At 46.4% G+C, this 16,140-nt stretch overlaps 1 protein-coding gene across 3 annotated transcripts in view; it reads right to left on the bottom strand.

Annotated features, from left to right (window-relative positions):
• The window catches only part of REEP1 (receptor accessory protein 1), a 109,821-nt gene that overhangs the window by 17,526 nt on the left and 76,155 nt on the right, over nt 1-16,140 (bottom strand). For all 3 annotated transcript variants that reach the window (XM_030837472.2, XM_030837464.3, XM_060309190.1), the window contains exon 5: nt 13,787-13,900. In XM_030837472.2, the coding sequence (XP_030693332.1) occupies nt 13,787-13,900 (114 nt within the window). The remainder of the gene's footprint in view (nt 1-13,786; nt 13,901-16,140) is intronic.

The following is a 16,140-nucleotide window of genomic DNA, read 5'->3' as shown; positions in this document are numbered from 1 at the left end:
GGGGAGCTAAGATCCCACATGCTGCGGGGGGCAGCCAAAAAAAAAAAAAAAAAAAAGGATCACTTCTGGGAAAAAAACTAGGAGGGGCTTCATGATTCTAAGTCCAAATAAAAGGTGGCGGACTAACTCCTTCCCTGGGTCTGGCAGCTCTCACAAAGGCTCAGCAATGTATCTGCGGGAAAGAGGCAGCAGGCATGTCCATGACCATTTCAGCAAAGCACTCAGTTCCAGTCCCAGAAGCCAGCTGGCCTGCTCCAGTATCACTAGCATCATGAAGGCAGGAAGTGGCAAAGGTTAGGAAAGAAAAGGAGATAATAACAGCTCAGTATCGACTGAGTCCTGTCTCAGAAGAAACCACGGCAGCATGGATACAGGCTCTTGAAAACAAATTAGCCCGTACCCATCAAAACAATCTGAGACGGTTCAAATCAATATAGCCCTCTCAGCTGTAAACCTCTCAGCCCTGCTCAGTCTCTACTCCAAACCTCATCTCCATTCACTTTCCACAGACCTTATTCCACCGGCCGATTCAGCTCTGCTCTGAGAACCTTCGTTTTCTTATTCTGGGAACAGCCCAAGAGTGGTTCTCTGGTATTCTGCAAAACTGGGTTCCTTATTTTTGGGAAAATAAATTTGGACTCCCTAAATTTGGAAAAGCTTAAAAACATATTCTATAATTCAATGAGCCACATACGAAAAGCTTTGAGACGTTGTAGTGTTTTGGGTTGTTTGACTCAGCATATCCCAAATGTATTTGACCACAGTGGGATAGACTGTTAGTTGACCATCCAAAAGTCATGCCCAATTCCGTTCTCGAAATGGTGAGAAAAAAAACCAGGTTTCCCAAACTCCCTCCTAGCTATTATGCATGGCCATGTCTTGCAGTTCTGGCCAATGGGAGGTAAGGGGAAATCTGCTAAGGGATTTCTGGGAAAGATATTTTCTCTCTCTCACATGCAGGAGAAAGGCCTGACCCTGCTCCCTGCCTTCTGCCTTTGAGTGTGGGAACTGCCACCTTGTGACGAGGAGACTCGCAGAGACATCCACCCGGAGCCTTGACATCACTAAGTCACTGGAATACCGACGGTGCCCATTTACTCCTAGACTTCTTGTGGATAACTATCGTCAATTACAAGACATACATTTTTTCACCTCTGAAAACTGGGGAGGGTCTTACGATTGCTGTTGCCTTGTCTTTGTTGTCACTGCCTACACATGAATGCACTCAGTTGTTATTCCCAAAGGCATGACCAGACAATGGAAACTCCTGACTGTTCACTGTTAACAAACCATTTAAGACCCAACTGGGACTTCCCTGGTGGCACAGTGGTTAAGACTCCACCCTTCCAATGCAGGGGGCTTGGGTTTAATCCCTGGTCAGGGAACTAAGATCCCACATGCCGTGCAGTGCAGCCAAAAGATTTTTTTTTAAAAAACCCACTTGAAGAAGGAATCTGAGTCTAGGTTGCCTAGAACACGTTCTACTGACACCTTCTAGTAAGATGAAGAAAGTGGCGACATCAGAACTGGCAGAATGGGCATCAGCAGCATGGATGAAAATCTCAGAGACAAAAGCTCTGCATCACCAACGCTCTAGAAAGCACAGAGAGTGATGCAGCCTCATCCTAAACGGATACTGATGAGCGGAGTTGAAAAGTGATTCAGAAGAATCGGATTCTGAAAGTGAAGGTTAGAAAGACTTCAATCAGTTTATGGTGCCTGTATCCTTTATTGCATATACAAAAGTGACACACAGAAAAATCTATGTCTAAAGACTCCAAAAGAGTCTTTTTAATAAGTAGAAGTAGATGGGACTTCCCTGGTGGTCCAGTGGTTAAGAATCTACCTTCCAATGCAGGGGATACAAACTTGATCCCTGGTTGGGGAACTAAGATCCCACATGCCACGGGGCAGCTGAGCCCATGTGCACTCTAGAGCCCAGCCTCATGGGACCAGAAAGGAACACATCCACAGCCTTCCATGAAAACTAACCTCCTGCTTGTATTGTCATACTTTGACCTCTTTATTCCCCACAGTATTGTAAGCAGGGTCTACCCAGTTTTGTTGTGGCTGCTTGCTTACATGCTGTTTGTTTTAACAGACTCACCTTGCTTTTTTCTGGGTATGTCAACAACATATGGCCCAGTGGCTCTCTCAGCTGGGCTCCTAGAGCCCCAGAAATCCCACAGAAGTATCTTGGGGGCAAGGGAGGGGAATCTATTCCTGATTACTTTAATCTTTTCTTTTTCCTGGCTAAAACTCTTAGAAAATTGGACTTTAAGAAGTAAACTGTGGGGACTTCCCTGGTGGCACAGTGGTTAAGAATCCACCTGCCAATGCAGGGGACACGGGTTCAAGCCCTGGTCTGGGAAGATCCCACATGCTGCAGAGCAACTAAGCCCATGCACCGCAACTACTGAGCCCACGTGCTGCAACTACTGAAGCCCATGCACTTAGAGCCTGTGCTCCGCAACAAGAGAAGCCACCACAACGAGGAGCCCACGCACCGCAACAAAGAGTAGCCCCTGCTCACCGCAACCAGAGAAAGCCTGTGTGCAGGAACAAAGACCCAACGCAGCCAAAAATAAATAAATAAAAGTAAATTTAAAAAAGTAAACTGTGTCACTGAATTGTCTGTTAATCTGAGATCTTTTTTGTATTTCAATTTTATTGATGTAGTTTTTCATTTGTATTTAATTACTACATTTTTCTAATTTTATAGATGGATTCAAGATATAAACCTTAGGGACTTATATGTACTTTTATGTACATATTTATATGTATAGGTACTGTAAATTTTTAAAAAATTTTTACAATTAATTTTTATTGGAGTACAGTTGATTTACAATGTTGTGAATCTGGGAACTTTAATTCCTCATCCTTCCCCCAATTTGTAAGGAATAAGAAATCCATGTAGCTAACACACAGCAAATTTTCTATATTTTGATGCTTTTCTTAGTCAGATGAGGGAGTGTGTTCCTGGGAAAACCCAGACCTTTAAAAAGCTGATATTCTAAGTAAAACAATTTACCACTAATAGAATACCTGCCATTAGGGCCCACAGAACCCCGAGTCAACAGTTACTAAGTTTGGTTGCAAGCCCTCGACGAGGTCCTCTTTTCCAGAGGGACACACAGGGGAAGGGACACCAGTGACAGGGACACAAGTGACAGGAGGGAGCTCCAGCAGAGCACAAAGTTTAGCCCACCTCACCTCACATGGTTTCTACTGCCTTCAACTGATGACAATGAGAATAAAGACAAAAGGCTTTAGTAAGTCAGGCAGTTGATAACAAAGCCACCAGCATAACCACATTTCCCACTGGCGATTCAAATATTTGAAAAAAAGAAGAGTTAGTACTTCCTTCTAAATTCCCACAGGGTTTCCACCTCGCTGAAACAGTTAACCTCTACAGCTATACATGCTCCACGTCGAGGCCAAGCAGGCTCCTTCCCAACATGCTGCACGAAGGCAAGGGCCTCGTTCGTGACATAGAATTGGATTAACAAACAAGAGAGAGAGAAAGGATTCTTCCCACCGTAGCATCAATCGTCAAATTCAATTCATTCTCCAGGCATGAAACAAACAAACCAAAACACCAAGTAAGTTAATTGCATGTTAGATGCTACCAAATCAACACAATAAGAGGCTCTGGGAGGAGGCTGACAGGGCCTCGGCTCTGGGATTAACGCACATGTACACACATGGCTGTCGGGAGGAGAGACACCTGGCTCCGATCCAGACCATGGGCCAGTGGGCACAGGTGGCTGCTGGCTTCCATCCCCAAAGGGTTCAGTTTGGAGTTAGTCACATCTCTCAGCGGGGTTACCTGCCCTTCTCTGAGGTCCAAAGAGGAGACAAAAGGAAAGAGTCGAACCACCTGATAAAAGGGAAAAGAAAAAAAAAAGCCATGGGCACCAAACCTACAAAATGGGTTGAAGGGAGCCATGCTGCCCTGGCCTCCTACAAGTCACTCATTCACTCACTCACTTCTTCATTCCTTCCTTCGCAGCCAACGCTGCTGGAGAGCTCCTGAAGTGCTGCGTGAAGCCCCGCAGGGGAAACAAACATGAATAGGAAACACGACACGGTTCCTACTCCAAGGTTCTCCCAGTCTGGCTGAGGCATCGAGACACAAACGCGTGCAAGACAGCAAATGACAGACGACAAAACATACGACAGAAGCTCAGGGGACGGAGAGAGAGTACTGTTGGCTAGGATACCCGGGGAGGCCTTGTCCAAGAGCTCAGACTTGAGCGAGGCAAGGGCTGCCCCATCAGAAAGAGAGGGGAAGGACACTGTGGCCAGACAGTGGTTGGAGCCAAGGTGGGAGAGTGGAAAACCCGGGTGCATTGGGGAACTGAGATTGAATCAGTCTGAGGAGAAGAGGCTCGGGTGCTGGTGACGAGTGGGAGATCAGTCTGGAAAAACTGTATTTTGCCTGAACCTGGACTTCGATGAGAGCTCCACTGAAGGTTTCTGGGTAGTGAGCAAAGTGAAGACAGTGGGATTTTAGAGTCATGAGAACATTCTGGACACACTGCGTGGCACACATGGAGAACGGCCCCTGGTATCTGCCCTGCCTTCCTTCCTCAGGTTGGAGCTGGGCACATGGATGTCTGCAATAAAGACCGGAAGTGCCCTTCATGGGAGATGAAGCGCAAAAATGAACATTAACTGGTGAGGGAAGGCCGGTTGGGAACACTGGCCAACACCTCAGGCCAGGCTGGATCTGAGGTGCTGACAGCAGCTGCTGAGGAGATGAAGACCTGGATCTGGGAAGCGAGACAGGGCTGTGCAGGACAATGACGGCACACAGATGAGCAGAGTCCCTGTAAAGCAGAGCAGGGCCTGGTCATCTGAGCCAGGCCAGCACCCAGGTGATGGGGTTTGGGGGTCACCGGGAAGGGCTCCACACGCAGCAGCTGTCCAGCCCTCATGTGTAGAAGGCCACCAGTGAGACCCAGCTGGAAGCTCTGCTTGGTCCAGGCTTCCTCCTTGGAGAGGCCAGGCCCTGAGGGGAGGTTAAAGCTGTGGCAGATCTCTCTTCAAGGAGTAGGAGTCGGGTAGGGGACCCAGAGGTGGGGCATCCACAGGACAAGTTTGCTCAGTGAAAAGCGGAGCTACGATTACAACTTCCCACTTTATCACAGTGATACGCTTTGTTTATTTGTTTTGCTTTTCAATATCCTCATTTCTTTTTACTGAAGTACAGTTGATGTACCATGTTATATGAGGACACAGTGATAAAGCTTTAAAGAAACTATCTTTAGTCTCTTAAGGTAACTTGCGACCCACCACCTGCATTTCAGTGTGGCCCCAGCCTTGCCTCAAGGCAAAGTGGGAGCCTGCCTTGGGGGCAGCTGCTGGCCGTCTCTCGCATATGAATGTACCTTCCTGACTCCTAGAGGTATTCCAGATAAAACGGTCAGAAGCTCAGGCAGACAACCTTAAAAGTACCCTGGGCTGGGACTCGCTCTAGAATTGTCAGGGGCAGACAGGCATCCCTCAGGCTCTCGGCCATGGGGGCTCAGGGCCTGGGGGTGTGATCCAAGCAGAATGTGGTCAGGAATAGTCAGTTCAGTGTGTGTGGAGGGGAGGGGGCCATGGGGGTGTCTGGAGTGATGCAGGAACACAGGACTGGGAACTGGAGTATCGCTCTCAGCCCAGCAGCATGACCTTGGGCACTGGGATCTCGGGGTCCTCCCCTGTGAAGTAAGTGGCACCTAAGGCTCCTTCCTGTCCTAACAACCCACAGGTTGACATTCCTCTCTCTCTCTCTCTCTCTCTCTCTCTCTCTCAGTGGGGTTTGGGGCAGGGGCTCACGTGTTATATAGACGCTGCCACTCGGACACTGCTCACCTCAAGGCTGAACAAGGAGACGGAAGATGGGCCCAGAGCAATGAGGGACCTGAAGCCCAGGGTGGGAGAGTGGCTTGCCCAGGGCCACACAGCACAGGCAAGGTGGACAGGGAGGGACAAGGGCGCAGGCAGCGCCCCAACTGTGCCCAAGCTACCGCACCACAGAGAAAAGACGGGAAGAGATCCGCACAAGCAGGAGACAGCCTCCTTTCCACAAGAGTCTGGACTGTAACTGCCCAATGCCAGCATCGGACTTGTTTCTCTTATTGGTTCAACAGTGAGTGAAGATCATGGTCAACCTTAGAGAGCAAACTGACACAGGAGAAGTGGCCAACAGGTGGCCTCAGCATGAGCTCTGCCTCCTGGGAAATCTCTATGGACATCGACTCATGACTGTTTTGTGGCAAAAACCATTATCATGCCCATTTTGCAGGTGGAGAGGCTGAGGCTCATAGAGGTGCAACAGCAAGTGGGGGAGGTGGGGTTTTTTTTGTTTGTTTTTTTGGCTAGGCCGCGTGGCATGTGGGATCTTAATTCCCCGACCAGGGATCGAACCTGCACCCCCTTCATTGGAAGCACAGAATCTTAACCACTGGACCGCCAGGGAAGTCCTGGAGCTGGGATTTTTTTAACCTGGGTCTGCATATTTCCAAAGCCCATACTTGTTGCTAAGCATTGCTCTCCTGGCTGTGACAGCTAAAAATATGAACAGCCATCCTTCATCCCTTTACCATTTACTGTGCACCTAGTAGGGGTGCAGGTAAGACATGGATATAAATGACTACAAGAGGGCCACTGGGGTGCCATGAAGTGAGACCAGTTCCCCCAGGAATCTAAGGAGGCTGCTGTGAAGGACGTGGCTCTTGACCTTGAAGGGTGGACAGGATTTCAAACAGGTGGGAACAGGGGCAGATGAACTAGCATCAGTAGAGGCAGGAAAGAGAAAATTCTAGAAACAGCAGAGTTGCTATTTCTAGAAGAGCACTGAAGGTGGTGCTGTAAGTACAGTATACAAGAACCAGAAAGGTCAGGAGAGACTAGACAGGAAGGTTGGGATCAGGGCCAAATGCACAGGCCTCAAACAGGAAGGGAGAGTGGCAGTGACCCCTTGAGTGGCTACTGCAATAGTCCAAGCTAGAAGGGAGGGTGCCTGGAAGAGGGCCTGGAAGGAAGGAAGGAAGGAAGGGGTATCAAATGGACAGGACTTGAAGAGTCAATCAGAGGAAGGAGAAACTCAAAGATGACTGAAATTTGGAGCTTGGGGTCCAGAGAGGATGGTGATTTTGTCATCATCAGAAATTTGGGACACAAGAGGAGGGACACATTTGGAGTTAGAGAGATGCTGACTGAAGGTACCAGGAGACAGGGAGGAGATGTTCAGAGGACCAGAAATGCTGGACTTGAGACCTGGGGAGAGGAGCCTATCTGGGAACCAGGAGCAACAGGTGGTGACAGCTGAAGGTGAGGGAAAGGATGAGTGGCTCTGGGATGGAGAGGAGAGCAAGGCGGGGCCCTGGAGAATTCCCCCCAACACTGAGGGAGTGAGGGCAGGAGCCAGGAGTCGGCGGGAGGAGGTGACCAGGAAGGAAGGTGCATTGACACAGCCAAGTGCTTTCTCAGACCTCCTAGGTTCAACCAGGCTCTTCTCAGAGGTCAGGCAGGCAGGTGGGCTTCTCTCTTTCCACTGGGACCCTCGATGCCTCCGGCTACATATGATCTCCACAGGCAAACTTGGAACAGAGATTTGGCAAGTAATATCAGACCGGCAAACTCCGCCTTCTGCTGACTTGTGAGACTGAGTCTCTTGTTTGTTTCAATCCACCTCACCATCTATGGAGTGGAGTAAGGTGAGGTAACATTCCAAGTAGAAACATCGGGAGGAAGACAGGGTGTCGAGGAACAAAGGCGAGTGTGGTGGAACCACAGTGGACAAGGCTTCAGGTGCTGCTTCAGGTTTTGGAAATGAGCTCCAGGGCAAGCTGATTTGTCTGGGAGGGAAGTATTCCCTACCCGCTACCTAAATTTTTTCAGCAGGTTGTCCATAACAGTTTATGTAATCTTGGTGTTTAAATGGTTGCCACGGTGAACTCTAAATATTAATTTTATGTTACACGGTCCTTGGCTTCAACAGAAGAAAGAGGGCTAACTTGACATAAGCTAGCGCAGAGGCTGGGAAATGTTCCTCTGAGGGGGTGAAGGGACGAGCATGAAACTTCTTAGAGTCCTCAGCCACTTAGATTCAGCAGACACAAGTGTGCGAAGCCAGACAAGGGAGACACGGGGATCCAAAAGGGACAGCAGTCTTCTCTTCTTTCTTGGAAATACATTCAAAGCATGAGTGGATACAGGGAGGTTTTATAAAAAGAAAATGAACACCTGCCCTCTGATTAATCGTAAACAGGTAGTTTTTGCTTTTGTCTATCGTGGGGGTTTTTTGGCAAGAAAAAAAACAAAGGCAAAGGCAAACAACTCCAGTCTGGTCAGAAGCCCCTAATCACTAGGCTTATGAACTTTCCAGAATGAGCTTCTGGTTCCAAGAATAAAGTTCCATGTCGTTTGAAAGCAGTATTTTTATTCAAGCAAGAGGTTTAGATAAAGCAGTGATGGATAAAAAATAAGGATCAGAGGGAGAGGACATTTTTTAAAACTATTTATGCTGAACTGTTTAAAGAGTTTGTTTTTAAAGCAAAATTGAGTGGGAATTTTTTTTTTTTAAATGAGTGGGAAAACACTATAATTTATCTCTCTGTGATTGTGCCTAGGTGTTCAGATGCTAGGGCTATAACCAAGGCTTGGCTATACCCTGGTGGCCACTGACCATAACTGCAGGCAAAGTACCTGAGCTCTGGCTGGCAAGTCAGCAAAGCGGAGGTCACGGTGTGAAAGCAGAGCCGGACCAGGGGAGAAGATGAAGAAACGGAAAGATCGACCATGGGCAATGCCGCAGGCTGAGTCTCCATCTGCCCGTTTTCCTCGTGAACCTCGTATACAGAGGCCCCAAAGGGCTAAGTGGGTAAGGGAGGGGCCCTTGTCAAAGCAGAGCACTGCAGGCGAGAAGATGGAAATAAGGCAAAGGAGAACCCAAGAGGCTTAACAGAAGGCTTGGGACAGTGCTGCCCAAGAGAACTTTCTGCGATGGTGGGAACGTTCTATCCCTGTGTCAGCCACCAGCCACGCTGGCTGCTGAGGACTCGAAAGCGGGTGAGTAAAGACTGAGGAATTGAATATTAAAATTTACTTCATTTCAATTAATTTAAACAGCCACACGTGGCAAGTGGCTACCATTTCGGGCAGAGCAGGAGTGGAGGCATCAAAAAGTTTATTCTTCAGACCCATCAACAAGGTTTAATGAGTGCAAAACATCAGACAAGTTAGCAAAGTTTGGTTTTGGGTTTTTGCTAAGCAAGAAACAAAGGAAAAGAATCCAGAGTCACTCAGGGCCAGAAGCTCACAATCTAACAGGAAATACTAGATTCTAGGGGGGAAAAACCCCACACGCAACCTGGGGACGAAGCATCCCTAATTCACAGAACGCCAGCTTTACTTAGACCGGCTGTCTTAAACAGGTGACTTTAATAACACTATTGTCAGCACTGGAACTGTTCTAGGGATAGGATTTCCAGGGAAAGTAAAAGGCATTATTTTTCAAGTTATGAGACAGGTCAAAAGCAAGATTGGTTTACCAGGCCTGAGAAGTGGGCAGGTGGAAGAGACCTAGGATATGGTTCAAATGGCAAGGGGAATAAGGTGGCCTGGATACCTCACAGTTTGGGGGGATTTTTTTGAAGATTTTTTTATGTGGACCATTTTTCAAGTCCTTATTGAAGTTATTACAATATTGCTTCTGGTTTTTTTTTTTTTATGTTTTTAAGTTTTGGCCACGAGGCATGTGGGATCTTAGTTCCCCGACCAGGGATCGAACCCACACCCCCTGCATTGGAAGGCGTAGTCTTAACCACTTGACCGCCAGGGAAGTCAGTTGTAAAAATACCTGACAGTTTTAAAACTCTTGATCAATTGGTTTTTCTCACTATTGTTTCTCTTCCCTTGAGAATGTGTTTTGCTTAACTAATGAGTTTCTAGAGCATTAATTTTAAAAAGCGAGAGATTTCCAATTCTAGTCTTAAAAAGACGTGGGGCTCAATTTTCCCTCTGGGTGGAATTACTGGCTGGGAAACAGCTAATATCTAAGCTCAGAGCCAGCCAAGAGACTAGGGACACTTAGAAAGAAGGTACTACCGAGGTGTGTCCCTAGGAAGGAGACAGATCAGCTTTTGCTGAAAGAAAAAAATGCATCACTACTTCCCGGGGACAAGGATTAGACCTTGGGGAAAACTGGGAGGTGGGCTGGGGGTTAATAGGCCTGGGGAGAAATTTCCAACGTGTAATTTTGTTTGTTTTGTTTTAGCTTTTCTATTCTAAGATAAAACATTAACATTAATAACAACTTATATTTGTACAATGATATGGTTTACAAAGCTTCTTCACACTTCATGATGATCCCAAAACCCTGCAAACATTCACTTTTCTAGAGAAAGGGCTCAGGGTTCAAAGTTATAAGGAAAAAAAGGATTAACTAAAAGTGGAGGCAGAAGATCTTTCATTCTTCTGGTTAAGTTCTGCAGTTTCCTCCTGGGGAGCCACCAAAGGATGGAAAATAGAGCAGATGAGGAAGGAGTGACCGCCCTCATCCGGTCCCCTGGTCCCAGCCTCCCTTCAATCTGTCTGAACTCAGAGGGAGGCTCTCAGTCACCTCACCCTCTCTCCTGCAACTGTTTGGCTAAATGCAGCGGATGTTTACAGTGAGAACTGATTTGTAGGCTGAGGGTGTTTTCTGGGAGGAGACAGGCAGGGTCCAAGAGACGTAAAATGGAGCCATGAGGAGGGCGACCATAAACCCCGGTTTGCTTGGAACAGACCTAGTTTCTACCTGTTGTCCCAGCATAATAATTACAGCACCGTTTCACTCTCAGATGTGTGCTGTTTGAACAGTATATGGTCACCCTAGCCACTGTGACTGGGCAGAGTGTCTTTTTTTCACAAAATTGCTTTGATTGTTCCCCTGGGGGTAATCGACAAGGTTGTTCTGGACTCAGCTTTCTCATTCTCAAGGTTAATGCTTCTAAGCAGCTAAATCTGCATCCCAGGAATGTTAAAACAAGTTAACTGTTTTAACCCTCATCACCTGTGGTGTATGGTTCTGGATGGGCCCTCAGGCAGGGACCTGTAAAGAGTTGGCTGTTTATTTTATTTACTTATTTTTTAAAATATATTTATTTATTTTGTTTATTTATTTTTGGCTGCGTTGGGTCTTTGTTGCTGCACGCAGGCTTTCTCTCGTTGCGGTGAGCGGGGACTTCTCTTCGTTGCAGTGCAAGGGCTTCTCATCGAGTTGGCTTCTCTTTGTTGGGGAGCAAGGGCTCTAGGCGCAGGAGCTTCAGTAGTTGTGGCACACAGGCTCAGTAGTTGTGGCTTGCTGGCTCTAGAGCGCAGGCTCAGTAGTTGTGGCGCACAGGCTTAGTTGCTCCGCGGCATGTGGGATCTGCCTGGACCAGGGCTTGAACCCATGTCCCCTGCATTGGCAGGCAGATTCTTAACCACTGAGCCACCAGGGGAGTCCGAGTTGGCTGTTTAAAAATCATCTGGGGAACTTGTTAAAAATAGAGATTCAAGGGCTCACTGCCTGAGATTCTGATTCAGCACATCTGAGAATCTGTTTAAAAATGAAAAACAAAGCTTCCCAGGTGGTTTGGATACTAAAGCCAGATTTGAACCTAGTGGTGACTTATCATCCTTTGGCCGCGGCCTGGAGTGGTCCATTGTTACTATGGAAACCACTGATCTATCCCTCAGCCAGGTTGAATTTTACTTCTTTTTCTTTTCTTTTCTTTTTTAAAGTACACATCTGTTTCAAAAACAGAGGGCATTATTTTGGGGAAAGAAGAGTGTTTTCTCTCTCAAGATATTTAGAGAGGAAAAGCAAAGCCCCCACAAGGCAGAAAATTTTCTTGTCTGAAACCAAATTCAGCAGGAAGCAGGCGTCCCTCACTACTTTTTAGCCCAACTAGAAAGAACTAATGAGCAGTTATTTTCCGAGGCAAGTTTCAGACTATCTAGAGCTTCCTTCAGGTTAGTGGTAAGGTGCCCGGCTGGAGGCCTAGGCTCACGGGCTTCCCCGGTGGTCAGAGGGACTGGCGGTGACTGGCCAAGATTCAGGAGGCTCCAGCTTGAGGCAGACCTGGAAGAGGACGGCCCTACAGAATTACCATAAGAATATAATTTACACACACGGCTGAGTGGCCTGGTGACCGGTACTGAGCCACCCTGATAAATATACCACACTGATGCTCTACAACTGAGCTGAGAACAGAGCAGTAACCTATATTCCTTCAGGTGCAGAAGCAAAGATGGGGTGGGGAGAGGGCCTGGGAGGCCTCTGTAGCTTTATGTGGCAAAGTTAGCCTGATGAATTCAGAATTTAGCAATTCTGAGTTCTCTTTTCTGTCAGCTTAAACACAAAAGGCTAAAACGATTGCATCTCAAACAGAAGGATCTTAGAATTCACTGCTCTTTGTAAATCCTGATACATCTCCAGATACCGAAGCGGAACTTCCCCTCCGATGATACTCATTGGGATTCATCACTTTGCCAGCTACTCTTGTACCTAAGGTGGACAGGGACCCTCCAGGTACCAGCGGAACACTTCACTATGGTTCTGTGTTACAGAAGCACCTGGTCCTTCTCTGAAATAGGAATCACTCCCCTTTGGTTCTCCTGTCTCCCCGCCAGCCTTTGTCTGCAGAACTCCTTGACTTTATGTGGAAGGTGCTTTTCAAACTCCCAGCCCTGTGTGCTAAGTTTTCCTCCCAGAAATGCTCCTAAAGTGCCTCTCCTTGGTTCAGGGCCCAGAAAACCCAGCTCAGTTCCCTGACCCAACTGGCTATCGACACCCTCCATCCCACCATCCACTGGGAGCCCGTGGAGCACGAAGATCTGTATTAATTGTCCTCTTCCAAACACTTTCACAGCTCTACCCTCTCTTTCCTCCAAACCCTCACATGGCCACCCAGGATTCATAGCTTCCCTTTGCTAATACAGCTCACCTCCCAACCATTGTATCTCTCCAGACATAAGCATAACTGCCTTTCCTCCACCCTCAGCCAACTGTAGACCCCTACTCTACCTTTGGATTTGGAGGAAGGTGTTGTCACCAGGAAACACTAGGGCAATATGCTGAATTTGCTCTGAGAGTAAACATCTACCAATTTAATTTTTCAGGGCTGAGCACATAACGAGAAACTGACAAAGCGACAAGGAGAATGTAATGGGAGAGGAAGCTGGGAAGGAACACAGAGGGCCTTTGAACAGGGCTGGGTGGAAAAAAGAAGGAAGTAATTGCTTATATCACAATATCCCACAAGACCAGTATTTATTTCAAACCTCCTCTACCTCTAGTTACTGCTGCTACACATATCATTGTCCTCCACGTTTGAACCACTCAACTTATTCTAGGACCCTGGGTTCCTTCCCCTGGATCTGTGGGGCCACGTGAGCATGGAGTGCACCCACTCACTCAGGTAATAAGTCTCTGCACCTGTCTATTTAGGTGACTCTCCCAGTGCACCCTAGGAAATTGCAGAGAAGAGCTCCCTCTCCTCCCCTTCTCTCTTCTCTGCGTCCAAGGATTTCACTCCAAGTACTTTAGAGGTCCTTGAGACCCACAGATGAGCTTCAGGAGCTCGGGGAACCCCTCAATATTGCATAAATCATTTGTGTGTGGGGGTGTGCAGTTTTCTGGGGGCAAGATTCACCCTTTTTCCCCTCAGATTTTCAATGGGACCCCAAAAAGGATGAGGAACCTGATCGGTCCTTAGCCTGTCTCTGGGCAAGTTACAGCCATGGTGGTCAGGTCCCAACATGGTACCTTGGAAGCAGCCATCACCGCCGCCGTGGCCGCCACGTTCAAGCCTCGCTTCCCAAAGTGCACGAGGGCATCATAACTTCGGTCTTTTGCTTGGACCAGGCAATCATCGATTTCCTGTCGAAGGAAAACAGAGGCACACTGAGTTGGAAAGCTCAAGTAAATCTCTGTTCTTTCTCCCTTCTCCTGAGTGCTGAGCTTGGGGGCTTGTGCCCAACCACTCATTCTCTCTGGCATTGCCACTAACTGGCTGTCAGACCTGGGCAAGTACTTAGCCTCTATTCACGGTTCTGTCTTCTGAAAAATGAGGACCCTGGTAGCACCTAACTTGTGGAGCAAGGTGAGGATTACATGCGATCATTCCAGGAAAGCACCTGACACAGTGGCTGGTTTCAATAACCAAGAACCATTGTCATCTTCCTTATCTCAAGGAGGTCAGGCCCCGGCAGCTCTGAAATTCTGTTATTCCACAGCTATTTCATACGATATCCATATCCCTCCCCGTGTATATATCGATGGGAGGGATTAGGACATAGAAAGAAATAGGTGTTATTTTTGTTGATAGAGAAGATCATTGTACAGATAAAAAAATAAAAGCATAAATTAGAAGTCATCCAGCATCATACCACAAGGTAAAGGTGAGGTGGGAAAGAGGATTGACATCTACTTCAGGGACCGAGACCAAGTAAGATATTGGTTTAGTTCAAATTTGAATCAACGTTGGCTCGTTCTTTTTGTTTGTTTGGTTTGGGTGGTTGTTGTCACTGTTCGAAGAAAACAGTGATTTTGGAATCACAGGAGCTCATTGCAGAGTTCAGTCAATGACACTTGGTCTCCGTTTCATTTGAAGTTCAGCACATCGGTGCACTTCCTTGACTTTGGGGTATGCAGGCGGGCAGTCAACCCCCTGCCTTGTCCTTGTTTAAGCTCCTTCAAGAAGTCACCACACTAAGTCTCCATTGCGACCCCTGGCCGACTCCAGAAGTGATTCCTGGCAGCTCTTAAGAGTCAGTCACCTTCATTTCCATGGAAATTACACTGGCAGCTTCAGGGTAAGTCCAGCGTTTGGAGAAAGGGAAGCAGGAAGAATAGAGATTTGATAACCAGGTCGAGACAGGGATTACCGTTCCTCAAAATCCACCCTCTGAGACGGGAAGTGTGTCCTAGTTCCTAAACGGATTCTCAGAAACGTCTACAGTAGCCTGCTCATCCAACCGATATACTCAAAGGCTTCCCCTGGAAGTCCAAAGTATCCAACTTTCAGAAGCAATAGAAATGAATATATCAAGCCACCAACAGTGCTCCTAATTCATGCTGTAGGATCCTACCACACAATCAGTTTAGAAAGTCATATAATATCATTAATGAGTTATACAATGTTGGACCCAGTAATCCCAGTCCTGAGAATTTATTCTAAGATAAGAAGTCAACAGAAGGAACTATATACCATGTGTGGTGACTGTCGTGGGTCACTAGGAAGACCAAGTGAGAAAGGATGCTATGCCGTCATGTCTAAGATCTCAGAAGATAAATACTGCATCTGCTCAGCGTTTTTGTTATTGCCTCTTGGTTTGGAGTGGCTTTTTTTTTTTTAATGTACACTTAAAATTTTATTTTAAAGAAACGTTTCACAGACTGGATTGAACTTAAAAAAGGAGCTACCAAACAAATTAATAAGACAGAGGTCCTGTTTATTTTAGTGGTCTCAGCATCTATTACTGTATGAAATCTTAAGAAAACAATGGCATAATCCATTGAAAGCAAATCCGGCAGATTAGGTTCAGTGGAGATGTTAAACAAAAAATAATTTTATAGACAGTGACATTATCTTATAAGTAGCTTAAATTTCTTTTCAAGAGGTGTAAGTTGTAATTCCCCCTTGAATCCTTAGTTATTGTTGACCCCTTCCTGCAATCTCTCCCTATCTTATTTTTTCCATCTCTGACAATAGACACACCTGCATTTTCATTTCAAGGATGTATGTGAAGTACTCTGAAGCGAAACAAACACAAATGATAAATAGCGAGAAGCAAATTATTATGACTATTCTCATTAATACTTATTGACTGATAATTACTAAAGTAATTACTAAAGTAATTACTAAAGTACTAAAGATAATTACTAAAGTAAAGCAGGTATTTCATTGGTAGCATACATTTTATCATTGAACAATAAAGCAAACATACTAGAAATGTATTATATTCCAGTCTCTGTTAGTAGCTATCTGGGTACAAGTTCAAATCATTTAATCTCTCTAGGCTTCAACGTTCCTGTTTATGTTAAGTTTTTAAAGTATTTTAATAGTCTATGTAAAAATCCTATCTGCAAAAGGATAGGGGCTGAGCCTGATGAAAGGA

Source organism: Globicephala melas, chromosome 12 (assembly GCF_963455315.2).
Source record: "Globicephala melas chromosome 12, mGloMel1.2, whole genome shotgun sequence".
In the NCBI taxonomy this organism is placed as follows: Eukaryota; Metazoa; Chordata; class Mammalia; order Artiodactyla; family Delphinidae; genus Globicephala; species Globicephala melas.
Note: the sequence above shows the minus strand (reverse complement) of the source record. Positions and strands in the feature narration are given on the sequence as shown.